Here is a 20,554-nt window from a genome sequence, read left to right as displayed (position 1 = left end):
AAAAGTGAAAGTGAAGTCGCTCAGTCATGTCTGACTTTTAGTGACCCCATGGACTACAGCCTACCAGGCTCCTCCGTCCATGGGACTCTCCAGGCAAGAGTACTGGAGTGGGTTGCCATTGCCTTCACTGTGGTTTCGGTGAGTGGGGGTTAATCTCCAGTTATGGTGAGCAGGCTTCTCACTGAGATGGCTTCTGTTGTTGCAGAGCATGGGCTCTAGAGCCTGAGGGCTCAGTAACTGTGGCACACAGGCTCAGTTGTCCTGCGGCATGTGGAAACTTCCCAGACTAGGGATTGAAGCCCTGTACCCTGCATTGGTAGGCAGATTCTTAACCACTGGACCACCAGGGAAGTTCTCTTTTCTGTTTTGTAACAGTAGTTATGAAATATAAATTAGAAGATGTTTGAATGCACCATCAAGTTCTAATAGTTCATCAGCCATATACATTAAGTACAGTTTAAAACAGAAATAGGAATTTTATTTCTGCTCAAAAATACTCATTGAGTGGAACACTGAAATTTGAAACATACTTAGATTAGATTTATAACTGCATAGTTAGTAGGCAACTTCAAGAATTAAAAAAGAAAAAAGCCAAAACATTTGTTGAATTTTTCCCACATCTACCTTTTTCCAGGCACCAAACTGGGCTCTAGAATAAAAAAAACTACTTGGCATTTGTATATTTTTGTGATTAATCCTAACTTTACACAACTATTCTACTCAATGTAGTTTCTGGGGGCCTGGATAAAATATAACACAAGCGGAGTAAGGATTGAGGGACAAAGAAGAAAGGTGAGAATTGAAGCAAGCTAGGAAACTCAACCAGGTTGGGAGGGTAATGGAGGAAAAAAGAAACAGTCACAAGAGACTGAATATACAAACTGGATAACGGTCAGACCACATATGACAATTAAAACTCTGACCCACAATCAGCAATCAGCCCAGCAATCGATCTCTGCAGCAATCAGCCCAGAATTCTTATGACTGGTCAGTGACTGTCAGCCTCCCCAATTTTTGCTCTTCCAACTCAGGACCAACTGGAGAAAGTCAAATATGCACCACCAAAACAATCACATAAGATGCCATACTTCTAGTGAGCCTGCCTCCAGCTTCCCCACACCAGTACTCTCAAATCAGTGCATACATGAAATCTTCCCTTTTTGTTTTTCTACCTTAAACTTTCCCACTCCCCTGACAGTCTTTAGTTATCTGCCAGATGCCAAGTGATAGTGAATGACTGCCTTGTTTAATCAGGCATAGAATAGCCTCTTTGTTCTCATTTGGGTGGTCTTCATTTATTCCCACAGTCATTCATTCACTTTTTTGTCATATATGAATCATATTTTGTGTGCCAGGCAGTGTCCAACATTGCTGTGGAAGCAGATAGTCCTTGCCCTCAAGGATATCCTGTCTATTGGGATAGGTACATAAATAAATATAACTAACTCAACGTGGTAAATGAAACAATGAAAGTGAAGTCACTCAGTTGTGTCCCACTCTTTTGTGACCCTGTGGACTGTAGCCCACCAGGCTCCTCTGTCCATGGGATTCTCCAGGCAAGAATACTGAAGTGGGTTGCCAGGTCCTTCTCCAGGGGATCTTCCCAACCCAGGGATTGAACCCAGGTCTCCCGCATTTTGGGCAGACGCTTTAACCTCTGAGCCACCAGGGAAGCCCAAGTGAAACAGTAGGCATCTATAAAGGAGGTGTAGATCAAGTAAGGCTTTTAAGGAAAGTGACCCTTAAATCGAGGTAAGGGACGAGGCTGAGTTCATCTGGCAAAGAGGATCAAGGCAGGTGGAGGCAGAAACCAGAGGTGTGCGACTGGAGCATAAAAAGGGAGGTGAGCAGTGGAAGAGGCTGCACGGGCAGGTCGTGGACGGCCATGTGTGTGCCACGTTTGTAAGGACTTGGATTTCATCCTGTCCAAGCGGCTCCCTCCTGGAAATGAGAGGAACCCCTGATATAACCATGGCAGAAAAGCAACATTCAGGAAACATTATCCTTGTGTGTATCACCGTAAGGTCCGGGAGGTCAGGGACACAACCGCTCGTAATGTCTGGCTCACAGTAGACATTCACTGAATGTTGAATGAATGGGTATAAGTGCTTCGATGTAGTCGTCATTGTCCCCAACTTATGTTTTTTTTCTCACGGGACAAGACAGGGAATCCGGGGCATGTTTGAGAGACTGTAGGGAGAACTGCCGTTCTGGACAGCAGGGTTTGCGGACACAAAACCTCTGATTTGCTGTAGGCAAGGAATACACTTCTGTCGCGTCGCGAACCCCCGGCTCCTAACCTTCCCCCATCCACCCCCACTCCCCAAAAATGCGAGCCGCTCTGTCCCGAAGACAGCCTCAGAGAAAGAGCCCAGCAGAGAACTCTCGCCAACGAGAGGGGAACAGCCGCTGGGTACCTGGGCTGAGTTTGGTACCTCTCCCACTGTGAGCCCCCGCCGGCCCATCCAGGCGGAGCCCCATTCGACACCCTTCCGGATTGGACGCGCACGAAATCCTGGGGCGGGCATTAAGGCCGAGCGCTCTAGGGGATTGGCCACCCTGGCGGACCGACGTGCGGCCGACGGAGCTGGTTTGCCCGCCGCTCATCTCCGCGGGTCCCCTGTCAGTCATTGGCTCTCTGCGGTTTCCTTGGGGACGTGGCGCCGCCGGCTGCCCGGGCCTCCTTCCGGCTCGGTTAGAAGCTGCTGGGAGCGCCACTGGACCTAGCAGAACGGTGCTGAGGGACCTCGCTGGCGGTTCGACCGGTGAGTGTGAGCACGGGAAGGCTGTGGGGCCGGAAGGGTTGGCTAGGGGAAGAAGAACTCCCATCCCCGCCTGGGGACGGTGGGTTCCTCGAGGACGTCGCCGGCCCTCTAGAACACCCGGCTCCCAGGGAGCCGCGGTAGGGACCGCTGAGCCCCAGGAACAAGAGCAAACGCATCTGTAGTGGGAGCCCGGAGAGTGGGTGGGCGCCATGGCTTCTCGTGAGGGGGAAGAGGGGTATAGTCTCGTGGGCACTGCTGGAGATGAACCTGAAACCCAACCAACTCTTTCCAGGCTGCAGACTTAGGAGATGCCGAGGACGAGGAGACCACCTTTTCAAGGAAAAAGGAAAAGGAGGTGACAGGCATTGAGACCACTGAAGGGAACCCATGGCTAGGTAAGATTGCACACTTTATCCTCTGCTGGAAGCTCAGTTGGGGGCTGGCAGGCAGGTTGAGAGGCCTTGGGAGATTGTTATAAGTGAGGTTTGCTCTAGGGCTGCATGTGAGTGCTTGCTCTGTTCTAATAAGTGCTACTAGGTTGTAATGTTCTTTCAGATTTCCACTTGAGTGAGGCTAGGTGCCCCTTGAGGAAGTTAAACAAAACACAAACAAAAAAAATTTTTTGTTTTGTAATGAACTTTGAAAACAGACTGAGGTCCTGTTTTGAAAAGTATGAAAAGTGAACTTCACAGTTGAATACACGTATTCATACATTATAATACTCTGAAGGTTTCAGAAAAGATTTATGTGGATGTGTGGGGCAACTTATACCAAATGAGACAGTTGTCAAATAGAATAAATGGAGAAAGATGCAGGACATTATACCTACTGGTGTAAAACCAAAGGAGTAGAGATACACACACACAGATATATTACCTTGATGGTATGTGTTTATTCTTGTGTTTGCATAAAGTTCATGGGATTGCAAAGAGTCAGACACGACTAAGTGAAGGACACACACATACACACAAACACTGACTCACACACACACACAGAATATCCCTGGGTAATAGTGGTTGCCTCTCACACACACACACACACACACACAGAATATCCCTGGGTAATAGTGGTTGCCTCTGACACACACACACACACACACACACACACACACACACAGAATATCCCTGGGTAATAGTGGTTGCCTCTGACACACACACACACACACACACACACACACACAGAATATCCCTGGGTAATAGTGGTTGCCTCTGAGAGGGAAATGAGGGGTTAAGGCACAAGACTCACTCTCCACTACATATCCTTTAAACTGATTTTTTTTTCTTTCTGTGTGCATATGTTACCCACTAAAATAGTTTTAAAAATCAGTTAATAAATTTTCTGTCTCTTCTGTCTTTTTGACAGTATGCTTGGTGGGACCGTTGCAAGTGCTCTGATTCTTCAATGTTATATGAGTTTGCACAGGGAGACTGGTGATCTTTTCATTAACATGAAGTTAGTTCTTTGAATTTCACCCCAAAGTGCAGACTCTGGAAAAAGAGCAGAGAAGGCTTTTTTAGTTTATATAGTAAAAGTTCCATGAACCATATAGGTCCTTTTCTAAACTTTGAGACTAAATGAACATTTAGACTTCTGGTGGCATAAATTATTTGCCTTTATTAGGAAGGGCTTTAATCCAGCTTTAAAATCATTTTTAGCACTCAATTGTAGAGACTTTTCTTACTAATGTTTGTCTTATTTCAGGATCAGTTTTTCCTTCCTCTGTCCAGCCTCCTGGTACTTCACTGTGCCCACAGTGAGCCCATTTCCCCGGCAGCGGGTGGCATTCCTAGGACTCTTCTTCATATCCTGTCTCCTTTTACTTATGTTAATCATGGACTTTCGACATTGGGGTGCTTCATCACCAAGAGATAGGCAATATGAAAGGTGAGTCACCTTTACATTGCTTTGACCAGCTTTGGCAGTGAAGTCATAAATACTTTGATAAGCTGTTTAACATACTGCTACCTTAGGATGAGATGGTTAGATAGCATCACTGACTCAATGGACACAAATTTCAGTGAACTCCAGGAAGATAGTGAAAGACAGGGAAGCCTGGGGTGCTGCAGTCCATGGGGTCACAAAGAGTTGGACCCAATTTGGAGACTGAACAACAACCACCTTTGACTCTTTGACTCTTATACTGGGGAATACTGCACTTTTAGTTAAAATTGCATGCCACTTACTACATTAAAAGATCTTAATCCCTATTTCGGTAATGTTCGGTTCTGATTGAGAAATGCTAATGCTACCTTTTATCCATGAAAGGTGTGTTTCTCTTTCCTTGTTTTGGTGGACTGACTTACTGGTTGCATAAATGTTTACAATTGTTACGTACTGTTGATGACTTGACCCTTTTATGGTTATTAAATGACTCTTTGTCTTTGATTATATTCTTTGCTCTGAAATCTACTAGCCTGGTATTTCTATGGCAGTTTCAGCTTTCTTGTGATTAGTGTTAGCATGATAGATGTTTTTTCATTCATTTAGTTTTAGCCTTTTTGTTTTGTTATGTTTCAAGTGTGCTTCTTTTTTTTTTTCTTCCCCAAGTGTGCTTCTTGTAGACAGAGTTTAATTGAGTCTTCTTACCCAGTCTGACAATGTGTGCCTTTTATGTGGGCTCTTCAGGTTTTTACATTAATCAGTTATCTTCAGGGTTTGATCTGTCTTGCTGTTTGTTTTCTGCTTGTCACATCTGTTCTTTGTTTGTCTTTCTTTCTTTACCTCACCCCCCTTTTTTTGAATACATTTTTAATGATTCCATTTTATCTCCTTTGTTGTTTTGTTAGACATAATTCTGTTTTTTGTTTTTTCAGTAGTTGCTTTATGGTTTAAGTAATTTAATTTACTACTTCAAGTAATATTATACCTCTTCACACAGTGTAAAAACTTAACAACAATGTACTTTCATTCTTCTCTTTCTCCTTGACTTTGGTGCTATTGTTGTCATACTTCTTACTTCTTCTACATATGTTATAAGCTCTACCATACATTATTATTTTTGCTTTAGGCATTCAATTATTTTTTAAAGAGGTTTTTAAAAATAAGAAAAAAAGGTTTGTATATTTACCATTACTGGGCCTCTTCATGCCTTTGTGTAGATTTCATATTTCCATTTGGTATCATTTTCCTTTTGCCTAATGGTTTTCCTTTAACATTTCTAGTAGTATGAATCTGTGGTTGGTGAATTCTCTCAACTTTTGTATGACTGGAAAAGTCTTCATTTTGCTTTCCCTTTAAAAGAAATATCCACTGAGTATGGAACTCTAGGTTGATCATTTTTTTTGCTTTCTTTACTTTACAGATGATGCATCACTGTCCTCTGGCTTGTCTTAGGAGAGCTCTGTTGTCATTTTTCTCTTTGTTCTCTCTGTATGTAATGTGTCTTCCTCTGGCTGCATTTAAGTTTTTCTCTTTATCACTGGTTTTAAACAATTTGATTGTAATGGGCTTTGGTTTAGTTTTCTTCATGATTCTTATGTTTGTGATTTGTTTATTCTTGGATCTATGGATTTATCATTTTTAATCAAATTTGGAAAAATTTTAATATTATTTCTTCAAATATTTTTCTATACTCTCCCACTTTTCCTTTGGTGTCTCCAGTGACATATGTTGAGTCACATGACATTTTCTCACAGCCCACTTATGTTCTGTTCCCTTCCCCACCCCCCAAGTCTTTTTTTCTCTCTGTGTTTTTCTGGATATTTTATATTGCTGTGCCTTCCAATTCATTAGTATTTTCTTCTGTAAGTCTAACCTACTGTTAGTTCCATGAAAGCTGAATACCTTTTTTCATAGAAAATACATTTGGAATTATTTAATATAGCTTTTGTTTGATATAGCTTACCAGTGCATAGAAGATCTGTATTCCTTTAAAACAGTTATTTTGCTATTTTTTTTTTAAATTTATTTTATTCTATTCAGCTACACTGGGTCTTCGTTGCAGCATGTGGGATCCAGTTCCCTTACCAGGGATCGAACCTTCCTCCCCTGCATTGGGGTGCAGAATCTAAGCCACTGGACCATCAGGAAAATCCCAATTTTGCTATTTTTTAAAGATTAGTTTCTGGTTAGGTTACAGAACGAAATGGTAATATGTTGTGTTCATCATCTGCAACATCTCCTTACTGCTTCCCAGAAAGGATCAATTAGGAGGCATTGGGCTACAAGTGACAGTCAGACTGACTTAAAGAATAAGAATGTTTATTGGCTCACATAATGAGAAGTTCAGGGGTAGAAGGACCACAAGTTCAATGCTGGCTCTCAGGATGGGAGTCTCTGTCTCAGTTGCCCGTTTTGTCAGCATGCTAAGTGGTTGTGTAATAGCAGCCAGGGCTACCTGCACTCACTCGTGTCCTGTAGGAGAGAAACAGGTCTTTCCATGCTCTCGTAAAAGAATGAAGACCCTTCCTGGAAACTTCCAGCAACTCTTTCCCTGAGTCTTTTTTGGTCAGAATTGGGACACATGCATCCTCCCCTTAATATTTCTGGGTTGTTCTGTCCCCAGAATTTCTCATTTCCTATCCACTTTGGTCACTCATTTGTTAAAACATTCAACAAACATTTATTGACTGGCCACTATGTGCTGAGTGATAGGAACCACGGCATGGAGACCTTGGTGCTTTTTTTTCAAGAAGTTTGTTTTCAGCTTTCCTCCTCCAGTAACAGTATTGCTTTGTATTTTTCTTTCTTCCTTTTCAAAGAGGAAACACTTCTTTAGATCCATGAGAGTTATTAACAGTTGATCTTGAGGAACCTGTTAGCTTTAGAAAACTCAGTCCATAATTTGAGTGTTTTAGATGCTTATTGAGATTTTCTTGACATACCTGAGCAGAGTTTCTCACTGGAACATAGCATGGTCTAATTATGGACTTATTTATAGGATAATATGGCTAGGGTAAGGACAACTAGGCAGTGAGTGGTGATCTGTACAGCTACAGGGGCAGATCAGACTGGGCCTGTTAAGCCATTTTAGGAGGTTTAGACATTATCTTAATATTAATGTATTTTACGATTAGATTTGAGTTTTTGTTGCAGTCTTATTAATTGTATTTAAAGTAGAGTAGTGTTGGTACTTTTCACTTTCATGCTTTGGAGAAGGAAATGGCAATCCACTCCAGTGTTCTTGCCTGGAGAATCCCAGGAATGGGGGAGCCTGGTGGGGCTGCCGTCTATGGGGTCACCCAGAGTTGGACACGACTGAAGCGACTTAGCAGACATTATCTTAAGGGTAGAAGGAAGGCTTTGAAAAACTTGAAGAGTGATGTGATCAGAACTGCTTTTTAAGAAAAGGTCACTTTGGTGGTACTATGGAGAATAAATTGGAATACTCCAATAGAGAGAGGATGATGGCCTAGACTTGGGTGGCAGTAATGATGATGGAGAGAAGAAAATGAATTTGAGGGACTCATTGGAGGTAGAGTGATCTGATAGTTCTCACCTACTATTAAACTCAGGTGGCCAGATTCAGTAAATACTTATGCTGAATTAACTGAAACAAGTTAGCCCCAGAGCTAAGGAACACTCAGACTGTGCCTGTGTAGTGACTTAACAAAATCCTCACACCCTTAATAAAATCTTTACACTCTGTAATGCTCTGGCGAAGCAGCCAGCTGCTGTATAGCCTTAGAGCTCCTTGTTCCTTACTGAAAGCTTGTTTGCATATGGCCACAAATTACCATGTGTCCTTAAACTTCACTCATGTCTGCCTATACGAGGCATTTAGGAAACAAACACCTGTTGAGAGCTTGCAGCATGTGAGACGCTGAGCTAGACACTAGAGTACAAAGGTGAATAAAACGTGGCCCCTGAACTCATAGAGCTGGTAATCTAGGTAGGAAGGCAGATGTGAAGGAATAATTGTTTCCCAATGCGATAATAGTTTAACTGTGTAGAATCAGGAACAAAGAATCAGGGACTGTACATAGTCAAGAATCAGGAATAAAATTAAAAAGCAGAGATTAACCGGAAGAAGCTTATGAGTAACCAGATTTGATGTCACTAAGTTCATGTACTGGGAGCTTGCATACTGTACTGATAAGTTAGGCTCTCAGATACAGCCTCTTTGCTTTTGTTTAACAAACTGTATTTTTGTTTTTTTAACTTTTTATTTTTAGAGTGTAGCTGATTAACAGTTGTGTTAGTTCAGGTGTAAAGTGATTCAGTTACACATACACATGTATCTATTCTTTTCAAATTCTTTTTCCATTTAGGTTGTTACATATTATGGAGCAGAGTTTTCTGTCCTATACAGTGGGTCCTTTTTGGCTATCCATTTAAAATATACTACTGTGTACATGTCCATACTGTTTTAATTAGCTTGGTTCTCTCTTGTCTCAGACATAGCCAGTAATAGCCAGTTAGAATGGTGGTAGTGGGAAGGGTATGGTGGTCATGAGATGTGGACACACTGATGACAGTCGTTAATGATATACTGACATCTTGACAGTAGGCAGGAGAGAGGAAATTTGTTAAAAAATAAAGTAGACTCAATAACTCAGATTTTCTAAAGACCATTTCTATAATGGTATTCAATTCTATGAGAAAAGCATGTTAGTCACTCAGCCATGTCCCACTCTTTTTGACCCCATGGACTGTAGACCGCCAGGCTCCTCTGTCCATGGGATTCTCCAGGCAAGAATACTAAAGTGGGTAGCCATTTCCTTCTCCAGGGGATCTTCCCAACCTAGAGATTGAACCCAGTCTCCTGCATTGCTGGTGGATTCTTTACCATCTGTGCCAACAGGGAAGCCCCTGAATTACTTGTGGACCTTTAAAAAAATACAAATCACTGGACCTTTTCTCAAGGTGATTCTAATATGCAGCCTAAGTTGGGAAGCATTGCTCTACAGTTATTGCGGATGTTAGTCTTAGTAGTAGTATTTGAAATAATCTTGATTTTTTTCTGTTCTCTGTTTTCTGCCCTGCAAATATACAATGAAAGTAAATGAAGGTAAGGGGCAGCACTAACTCCATTTAAAATTTTTCTTCCAGAATTTATTTTTTGTGGTGGCTGTTACTGTTAGGCACCAGTGAGCATTAGCTGATGATTAAATGATTAAGCAAATAACTAGGAATTGAGGGAAATACCCATCACTTAAGTTCAATACCTTATAAAAAATTAGGACAAGGACTTGTAGTTGTGGTTTTTATATCACATACTTTTAATAGGCATTTTTTCCAATTTAAATTGGGGAAATATTTTAATTTGAATTTTTTCAAATCGTATTGGAAACTGTTTTAATTTGAATTTTTTCAGTCATTGGTGGAACCTAGCATATAACTTTGGTGGTGATATGGCCCAAAATTTTAGAAGCATGAATGGGAGTTTTCCCTCAGTATCAAAACCAAAGAATTGTTATGTAAACATGTATTCCCATTGCTGCTGAAGGAGAAAGCAGGAGGTTTACATCAGAACTAGAACTAAGAAAAAGGTAAATTTAGAGATTGATGAGTGTCAGTAAGGTTTGAATCCAGAACTATTTTTTGATTTATGCTTCTAAAATAAACTTTATTTTTTAGACCATTTTTAGGTTCACAGCTAAATTGAGCACAATTGCAAAGATTTCTCATATACCCTCTGTCCTCCCCTGATGTGCACAGCAAAGCTATCTTTAAGAATATATTTTGCTAGATTTGTTTTAGTCAACTATTTATCTAGCATGTGCCATATAATATGTGCTCCAACAGCTTCATCCGACTGACTTTGTATTATTCACCCATTTATTCATTCGTCTATTCACTTACTTAACAAATACTGTCTGCACAGTTCCTTCTTTGCACTTGTCACATTTCAGGTTTCATTGGCCATGTGTGGCTTGTAGCTATCCTATCAGACAGTTCAGATGGGAAATATTTCCTCCAGGTCAGAAAGTTCTGGAATGTGCTAGCCCTGGATGCTGGTAAATTGTTAAAATATATTAATAATTTTTAGTTTAAGGGATTCTTTTTAGCATGTATACATGTATAATGTGCAAGACAAACAGTGAACTGTTGTATTCAGTACATTTCTTTTTCACCTTAATGTTTAATGACATTCATTTTTTGGTAGGGCTTCCCAGGTGGCTCAGTGGTAAAGAATCTGCCTGCCAAGCAGGAAACCCAGGTTCAATCCCTGGGTTGAGAAGATCCCCTGTAGAAGGAAATGGCAATCCACTCCAGTATTCTTGCCAGGAGAACCCCATGGACAGAGGAGCCTAGCAGGCTCCATAGAGTCCATAGAGTCATAAAAGAGTTGGACATGACTTACCAACTAAGCAACAACAACTTTTTGGTATCCCCACTACTGTCTTTATTAGTGGGGAAATTTTTGTCTGGCTTATTGTTCTGAAGAATGTCTTTGGTAGCTGTTGAAAGGTGCCTTCATGTTCCTTTGCTACCTGGGAATTACTGAGTGAGAGCTTCTGTGTCAGTAACTGGCTCAATAGTGGCCTTCCTTAGGAGTTTTAATTCTGTTTAAAGCAAGTGAAAAGGAGCCTTTACTTATGGTTAGAATAAAAATGGTAAACAAATATACAGATGAAGTTAAGGGTTCTAATGTGTAGTGGAGCAATTCAGAGATTTTGTTGGTGAAATGGAAGACATTTTTATGTGTTTATTCATTTGCTTGTCCTTAATGGTGTTCATTATAAGCAGAGCTTTAAATTATAAATGTTTCTGACTGCTCTGATTAATCTTGTTAGGAAATAAGTAGTAACCTTACAAGATGCTTTTCTGGGCATGTAGTACTATCATCAGTCATGCACAGCTACTTTGGCTATAATGTCATATTTGGTTTCGAGCCTTGAACAGAGTTGAGATGATGACAATTCATCAAAGAGGTGGTAGCTCCATGCTAATGGGGGCCACTTTAGTGAACTTTTGGCATGTTACTGAGTTCTTTTTGAACTCTAGAAGTGGTATAATTTGTGTTGATTTTGTAAGCTAATGGCTTGGTCAGTTATTGCTCTAATGCTGTTAATGTTTTGAGTATAATGGCAGCGAAAAGCCAATTGTCTTCCAGTTCTACCATGAGTGATGTATATGTGGGTATCTTTCTTTTCACTGACTCAGCAGTGACCGGAGGGAAATCATGCTTCTCATATAGAGAGGATATGTGGGTTTGAGGTGGGAGTAAGTGCATGTGATGGTAAATTGGATCTCTCCTGGACAGTGGGTATGAGGGATTCCAAAGCTTTTGGAATTTTTCTCTTGGGCTTTAAGTCCTCTTTAGGGATTGAGTTAGTGCAGCATCAGCAAAGCAGGAGGATCCTGCAATGCAAGTAGTTAATCATGATGAGTAAGTCTAGTATTGCAAATCAGAAATGAAAATATCCAAGAAAGGACCAGCGATGCATCTTTGCTCGGAGCCTAGATGAGGAAGGGCTTCTAAGAAGCCTGAATAGGTCATAAGAGGTCAGAATTCCAGAAAGAGATGATACTATTACTTCAAGCCAAAGGGAAGAATTTTTCTTCAGTTACTCATCTGTATGGAAGATGAGAAACATAAGAGACTTCTGCAGCCACCGATTAGAGATTCAAGTGGAAAGTATAACATAAATGCCCTCTGGTCCTATCTTTCTTCCTTGTATTGTAGTGTCAGCTGACTTTTTTCTGCCAATGCACACATGGCGACTTTAAGAGAAAAGAAAGCAAAGTTGAGTTGTACCCAAATTAGAGTTGTAAGGTTTCTTATTGTGACAGGAACCAAAGAGGATGACAGGATGCTTTGGAAAGCCCCTGAAATTTTCTAAGAAATAGACCAACTGATTTTGAGTATAGCTATACAAAGACCTAGGTGAATTGTTAACAGACCAGCAGCTTCATATTGTGAGCTCTAGGCCCAAACCAGTCAGTATTGATTGATACATATTGGAGAAATGTGAGGAACATTGTGACTGTGTTGGGGCATGCAGTTAATGTACTCACTCTTGAGAAACAGAATCTAAATGGAGAGGTGGAGCAAACAAATAGGAAAGACATCTTAGGGCTCAGTGTGAAATATAAGCAAACTGCTTAAAGAGAATAATGACACTCCCTGTTAGAACAGAGGGAGGACGCCTTTTCAGGTCATTGTGAGTATCCCAAGCATCAGCATTGTTGAGTGGAGGCTCCTTAAGAACTGAAACCATGTCAGAGAAGGGAAAGGGGAAGGAATAGGAAGAAAAACAGACGGGTGTTTGTTAGAAAGAAGGTTGTGTTCAAGTAGCGGCTCTTAAGTGACCCTTGGGAGTCTCTGAGACATTTTTAGGGGGTCTGTAAGGCCAGAACTATTTTGATAAAAATACTAAGGTTGTGTTTTAAAAAATGCATAACACAATTTGTCATCTTAATTATTTTTAAGTGTTAATCTTCACATTGTTATGCAGCCAATCTCCAGAACTTTTTCATCTTGCAAATCTGAAACTCTATACTCATTAGACAACAACCCTAATTTTTTCCCTACCCCTAGCCCCTGGTAACCACTATTCTATTTTCTGATTCTGTGAATTTGCTTATTTTTCATATTTCTTATAAGTGGAATTATATAGTGTTTGTCTTTTGTGACTGACATATTTCACTTAGCATGATGTTCTCAAGGTTCACCCATGTTGTAGCATGTGACAGGATTTCTTTCTTTTTTTTTTAAGGCTGAATTGTATTCCGTTGTATGTATATAACACATATTGTTTATTCATTCATCTATCATGGACATCTAAGTTGCTTCTACCTTTTGGCTGTGGTGATAGTATTTGTTTTTTTTGCTGAGTTGACATTTACAGTGAGGATACAAAAACAATGTTGGGTAGAACTGCTAGTGCTTTAGCACAAATCAAGATAGAGTAACAAATTAAACCAGTAATTATGGTATCTTCACTGTCACACAGTTGCAATGGGAAGAAAAGTCAAGTTCCACTTAAGAATATCTTTTTAATGTTCTGTGTGACAAAATGGGAAATATGCATTAAGCACTTCGCTATATATGCAGGTTGTCTCAAGGAAAAGCACTTAATGCAGTTGTTTGAGTTGTGAGCTGAACACAGCCCTGCTTTTATCATACTATTTTTCACTTGAAAGAATAACTGTCAGAACAACCATGAATTTCAGACATGGGTATTTCATAAGACATTTTCTTGAAAATGAATGAAGTAAAAACCTATCATTTTACAGAAAATTACTATCAGTATTTACTGTCAATGATAAAATTTGAACTTTTAAGTGAAAAGTAGAAGTTTGGGATATTTGTTTCTGCCACTGTGGATGTGTTTCCCAATACTTCAGAAGTATTGCTTCTCAATACTTCAAAGACTTTTTTTTATAAAGTTGGAAGTGATATTAATGAAAGTATGTGGTTTTTTGGTAGAACGAAATATGTCAATGTTAAGATTTGCATAGCTCACTGAACCAGTAGTTTTCAGTATATGATGTGACAACATCATGCATGAGTAAAAGCAATTTAAAGTGAAAGATAGACCAGTGCATTTTAATGTTAACAGTATGAAAAGTTCTTAGAGTTTAGATTCCACATTGCCACCAACCTTTAAGAAACTCCACCTGTCAACTTTCAGTGTAGTGTCAAAGGAGAATATCCACAGTAATCTAAAAAGGCTATTGAAGTACTGTTCCCTTTTCCAGCAACATTATGTGAAGCTTGATTTTTCTTCCTATCAGTCAGTTCAGTTCAGTTGCTCAGTCATGTCCGACTCTTTGCGACCCCATGGACTGCAGCATGCCAGGCTTCCCTGTTCATCACCAACTCCCGGAGCTTGCTCAAACTCATGTCCATCAAGTTGATGATGCCATCCAATCATCTTATCCTCTGTCATTCTTGACATGCTTCAGTCAAAACAACTTATTGTAGCAGGTTGAATACAGAAATCAATATGAAAATCTAGCTATCTTCTGTTAATTCAGACACTAAAGAGATTTGCAAAACTCTAAAACACTACCACACTTCTAGATTTTTAGTTTAGAAAATAGTTGTTTTTCATAAAATTTGTTAATATGTAATGAGTTTACTATCACTTCATGGGAAATAGATGGGGAAACAGTGGAAACAGTGTCAGACTTTATTTTTTTGGGCTCCAAAATCACTGCAGATGGTGATTGCAGCCATGAAATTAAAAGACACTTACTCCTTGGAAGGAAAGTTATGACCAACCTAGACAGCATATTAAAAAGCAGAGACATTATTTTGCCAACAAAGGTCCGTCTAGTCAAGGCTGTGGTTTTTCCAGTAGTCATGTATGGATGTGAGAGTTGGATGGTGAAGAAAGCTGAGTGCTGAAGAATTGGTGCTTTTGAACTGTGGTGCTGGAGAAGACTCTTGAGAGTCCCTTGGACTGCAAGGAGATCCAACCAGTCCATCCTAAAGGAGATCAAACCTGGGTGTTCATTGGAAGGACTAATGCTGAAGCTGAAACTCCAATACTTTGACCACCTCATGCGAACAGTTGACTCATTGGAAAAGACCCTGATGCTGGGAGGGATTGGGGGCAGGAAGAGAAGGGGATGACAGAGGATGAGATGGCTGGATGGCATCACTGACTCAATGGACATGAGTTTGAGTAAACTCTGGGAGTTGGTGATGGACAGGGAGGCCTGGCGTGCTGTGTGCTCTTTGGGGTCGCAAAGAGTCAGACACGACTGAGCGACTGAACTGAACTGAACTGATTGTCTAAATTAATAAATATTTTAAATGTCCTGTTTTATTTTCTAAAATGGTATATATATATGGATGTAACCCATGTATGGAAAAGTTCACTAGTTTTAAGACTGTAAAAAGGGGTCCTGAGCCAACAAATTTTGAGAACCAATGTACTGGGAAAAGTTATTCATTAAGCAGGAGGGGACAGGATACAGAATCTTGTCAAAGTGAAGTAGAAAGAGTGGTTTTCAGAGAAGGAAAGCAGGTAAAGATCTGTGAAATAGAATTGCTGATGAGAAATGAGAAGTCATTTGGGGCATCCATTATCTTGCCGGTTTCTTTTCTGTCTGTGGCACCACCCAGATGTCTGCCCAACTTTCCTGTGATAGAAGTGACCTGTTAAGAATTGTTTGGTGGATTGTGAGCCCATTGCAGCCCAGTAATATGATTAGAATGGGGAAGTTTGTGGTGGAACGGAATCTTTAGGACTGTAAACTTTCTAGTGTGAAACAGATTTTTACCATCTGCTTCACTTCCCACAACTCACTCTCATATCAGATCCAGAAAAAAAGTTCTCCCTGACCCTATCTGATGCAATAATTTACAGGATTATGTGCATTTGTGCTAAGTTGCTTCAGTCATGTCCGACTCTTTGCGACCCTATGGAGTCAGACATAGCTGAAGCAACTTAGCACACAAGCTCAAATGTATGTTCCTCTCTTTTAAAAAAAAAAATGCATTTTGTGTTTTAGAATAGGAAAGGTACTCAGCCCTACTTTTTTTATTTTTGAACTGTTTCTACATGGTCTTCTTTTCATCAAGTTTTTCTTCTTTTCATCAAGTTTGCTTTTCTGTCCAAAATAAGGAACTTTGTGTAGCAATGTGAAGTCACCAGTAGACACAAATATGATTGTTCTGGGGGAGGGGGTGATATTACTTGGAAAAATTCACAGTATTCCTTTCAAGATATTCATTCAATTATTAGCTCAATCTACAGTAGTATTTATTCAAATTTCAAAGAATCTAGAAGACAAAATTTTAGTCTGCCTACCATGCCTTGTATATTAGCACCAAGAAAGAGCTCTCCTTTTTTGAGTAATAAGCCAAAAGCCATTCTCACTGGTCTCCTCTTCAGATTAAACCTTTGAAAGACATCATCAGTGATGCTTGTACTTTTTAGCCCCTCACACTCTGAGGAAACTTTAATATTTATTTAATTTTTTGACTTTAATATTTACTGAAGCCTCATCACTCAGAAGAAGGATTTTACCAGCTTGTAGCCTTCTTTTCTTTCTGAACTTTTCAGCCCTTTCCCCCAGAGCATCTTCTGCTAGTTCTCCTTATCGTTATCGTGTAACAGTAAGAGCAGGGGTAGGGGCACAGCAGCTGCTAACTGCTTTATACCCATTGCCTCTCTGAGGGTAGAGACTCCCAACTACCCTGATTTCCCAGATGAGGAAACTACCTGAGAGAAGTTAAGTAATTTCCTGACAGTCTCAAAGTATAGAAAGTGCTAGAGCTGAGACTCAAACCTTGGGGTTTTGATGGTAACATCTTTACTTGTTCCATCTTCCTGCTGTCAGTCAGGTATCATTCTGCCATATTCTTCATGTCTATATACAGAAAGGATAGATAAATAGAAACGAAATTAGGATTGCCTTAGTTATCTAGTGTGCAAAGCAAACCACCCTCCAATTTAGTGGCTCAGTATTTACTCAGGCCTAGAAACCCTTTAATGCTTAGTAAAAGATTTGCTACCCTGGCCAGTTTCAGAACTACTCCCAAACTTTTAGTTACGTAATTTCAGTGTAAACCAGCTGTGGCATCATGTACATCAGTAAGTATGGTTGATATTGTTTCATTCCTTTGTTAGGATGTGTAGTCCCATGTGCTTGGCACATGTAGCCCCTTAATGAAGACTTATGAACAGAAGAATTAAGTGGTGGTGCTATTCGCTTAACACTAGTTCCTCTTTCTGCCCGGCTTAGGTACTTGGCTCGAGTAGGAGATCTTGAAGCTACTGACACTGAAGACCCAGATCTGAATTATGGACTTGTTGTGGACTGTGGCAGCAGCGGCTCTCGGATTTTTGTTTATTTCTGGCCAAGACATAATGGGAATCCTCATGACTTGTTGGACATCAAACAGATGAGAGACCGAAACAGCCAACCAGTGGTTAAAAAAATCAAGCCAGGTACTGAATGGAATTTATATCATGGTTGATCTCTTTTATCTGCTGCAGAAATGAGAGGAGAGAAGAGAAGAGGGAGAAAGAAAGCTATCCTTTTCTTCTGGAGATTCTGGATAATAGGAGGGATTCATTGTTGCCCTACTGTTATGAAATAAATAAATGATTAGGACCTAAACAGAACCTTATGGGGTATCAGTCTTCTGAGTCTCTGTGATCTACTCTTTAATGAAAGTATTTTATCTTATTTAAGGAATCTCTGCGATGGCAGACACTCCAGAACATGCCAGCGATTACCTTCGTCCTCTGCTGAGCTTTGCTGCTGCTCATGTGCCTGTGAGGAAGCACAAGGAGACCCCCCTTTACATCCTCTGCACGGCGGGCATGAGGCTTCTTCCCGAGAGGTGAGACAGGAGGGTGGTGGCCCGAGAGTTGAAAGTGCAGTTTCATGCATGATTCTCTGTGCTTCCCTGATCTGAAGGCGGGATGTGGGTACATCACACAGAGTTGACAGGTGGCACTAAAAGATTTCTTGCTCAAAATAGAGCAGAGCCAATCCTACAACCTGTTATTTCACAATCAGTTGATCACACATCCATGGCATATGCTTCTTTGGGATCAATATCTATTTGAGATGGCTGTAATGATTTTTAGTTTTGATTAAGGGTTAGGAGCAGCGGTGATGGTGATAAATTTGGATCATTATCTAGCACCTAGAAAGTGAAAGTGTTCGTCGCTCAGTCACATCCAACTCTTTGTGACCCCATGGACTGTAGTCCACCAGGCTCCTCTGTCCATGGGGTTTCCTAGGCAAGAATACTGGAGTGGGTTGCCATTTCCTTTTCCAGGGGATTTTCCTGACCTGGGGATCGAACATGGGTCTCCTGCACTGCAGGCAGATTCTTCACTAGGCAGATTCTTCGCCATCTTAGGCACCAGCGAAGCCCAGAGGGGGAGCATAATTTCACAAGGGTGGTAGGAAGGTCACCTGAGGGACTGGGTACCTGGGGGCTAGTAGGAGGGCTCTGGTAAGATTTGAGTTTTCTCTGTAACTTTGCCTGGCTCCCTGATGACAGCTGGTGCTGCCTGCAAACTCAGTCTCCATGGCTTGAGACCAGGTTTTTCATCACTTGTCAGGTAAGTTTTTTCCATATGACCTTGGCAGTTTAGCCTGGCATTTTGCCACCTAATCCTAGAAGAGGAGGAAAAGGAAGAGGCCAGCGGCTATACTTAGGTCCGATCCCTCCTTGTTTGTGATTTCTCCCCTTTGACACCTCCCTGACCCCTCTACACTGACTATGGTCTTGGGGTAGGAATGAGCTCCCTTACCTTGAGCATCCATCCTTCTGGAATGTCCACAGTCTCATAGTCATCAGCACTTTTTATTAGCTTAAATATTTTTCCTTGATAATTAGCAGTTCCCTTTCCACAGAACTTCATTTTGTATATTTGGCCAACAGCAATGCAAACCTCTGTCATGTGTGTAGGGCTCCATTCTGCTTGTGCCAGACATGCCACACAATACAGTGTCTGTCAGAACTCTCGGTGCCCTGCTTTCCTGCTGCTCAGACAGAGTTACTGGTTTACTGTCTGGTTTACTGTTGAGAAGCCATTTGTCATCCTTAAAGGCCTTCTAGCTCCTTATTTTCACAAACATTTTGGTCTTAATTTTTTTGTTTGTTTTTACTTATTTTTAAAACTGAAATTTATGATGTTATTGCTAGAACCTAACATCATTAAATTTTAAAAGCAAAACAAAAAAGGTATTATTCTACTGTCTTATCAAAACTGTTTCCTCTTGTTCTATTCCTTTCTATCTGTGCATCTGTGTGTAACTTCTACAAAATCACTATCATACTACACATGCAATTTAGAATTTTTGTTTTTGACAGAAGTAATACATCATTCTTCCCAGGTGATTTTCCAGGTGCCTCAGTGGTAAAGAACCCACCTGCCAGTGCAGGAGATGTGGGTTCGATCCCTGGGTTGGGGAAATCCCCTGGAGGAGGATATGGCAACCCACTCCAGTATTCTTGCCTGGGAATTCCCATAGACAGAGGAGCCTGGCAGTCCATGGATTGCAAAAGAATCGGATACAACTGAGCGACTCAACACCACCACCAGCATCATTCAGAATTTTATAAACCCTGGGGAGAGCAGGGATGACACAGGTGGTGCCACATCAGGGGTTCTGTGAATGGACTGAGGTTTCACAAACCAGGAAGGAGGTTGGAGGGCCAGAGAAAAAGCTGACTCAGAGGTCAGAGAGGCAGAGCCAACCAACAGGGGGAAGATTTGGGCACATTTTCTGAGCAAAGTGGAGCAAAGGAGAGGATTGCCCCATCTCCTGGCACTGTCCATCATTTCCTCTGTCAGAGAAGTTTCTGTTTAAACAAAACCAACTGTTAGCTCCACCCCATTTGTCTAAGATGTTCTCTGTCATCATAGAGCTCTGAATATTAATATTTATTTTATCTTAAGGATTTTTAAAGAACTTGCCTTTAACTTGTTTTTGATCACCTCTTTTAATAATGCCTATATCTATCCTGGGCTTATGAAACCTTTTAATAATGCCTATATCTATCCTGGGCTTATGAAACCTCTCTGTCATCATAGAGCTCTGAATATTAATATTTATTTTATCTTAAGGATTTTTAAAGAACTTGCCTTTAACTTGTTTTTGATCACCTCTTTTAATAATGCCTATATCTATCCTGGGCTTATGAAACCTTTTAATAATGCCTATATCTATCCTGGGCTTATGAAACCTCTCTGTCATCATAGAGCTCTGAATATTAATATTTATTTTATCTTAAGGATTTTTAAAGAACTTGCCTTTAACTTGTTTTTGATCACCTCTTTTAATAATGCCTATATCTATCCTGGGCTTATGAAACCTTTTAATAATGCCTATATCTATCCTGGGCTTATGAAACCTCTCTGTCATCATAGAGCTCTGAATATTAATATTTATTTTATCTTAAGGATTTTTAAAGAACT

At 40.5% G+C, this 20,554-nt stretch overlaps 1 protein-coding gene across 1 annotated transcript in view; it reads left to right on the top strand.

Annotated features, from left to right (window-relative positions):
* The first annotated feature begins 2,607 nt into the window (after nucleotides 1-2,607).
* The window catches only part of ENTPD7 (ectonucleoside triphosphate diphosphohydrolase 7), a 34,540-nt gene continuing 16,593 nt past the window's right edge, over nucleotides 2,608-20,554 (top strand). The window contains exons 1-5 of the mRNA XM_043475750.1: nucleotides 2,608-2,765; nucleotides 3,058-3,160; nucleotides 4,467-4,649; nucleotides 17,355-17,560; nucleotides 17,808-17,958. Of these exons, the coding sequence (XP_043331685.1) occupies nucleotides 3,153-3,160; nucleotides 4,467-4,649; nucleotides 17,355-17,560; nucleotides 17,808-17,958 (548 nt within the window). The 5' untranslated portion in view covers nucleotides 2,608-2,765; nucleotides 3,058-3,152. The remainder of the gene's footprint in view (nucleotides 2,766-3,057; nucleotides 3,161-4,466; nucleotides 4,650-17,354; nucleotides 17,561-17,807; nucleotides 17,959-20,554) is intronic.

The sequence above is a fragment of the Cervus canadensis genome, chromosome 8, assembly GCF_019320065.1.
Source record: "Cervus canadensis isolate Bull #8, Minnesota chromosome 8, ASM1932006v1, whole genome shotgun sequence".
Classification (NCBI taxonomy): Eukaryota; Metazoa; Chordata; class Mammalia; order Artiodactyla; family Cervidae; genus Cervus; species Cervus canadensis.
The sequence above is the reverse complement of the archived record's forward strand: the minus strand, read 5'-3'. Positions and strand labels throughout refer to the sequence as shown.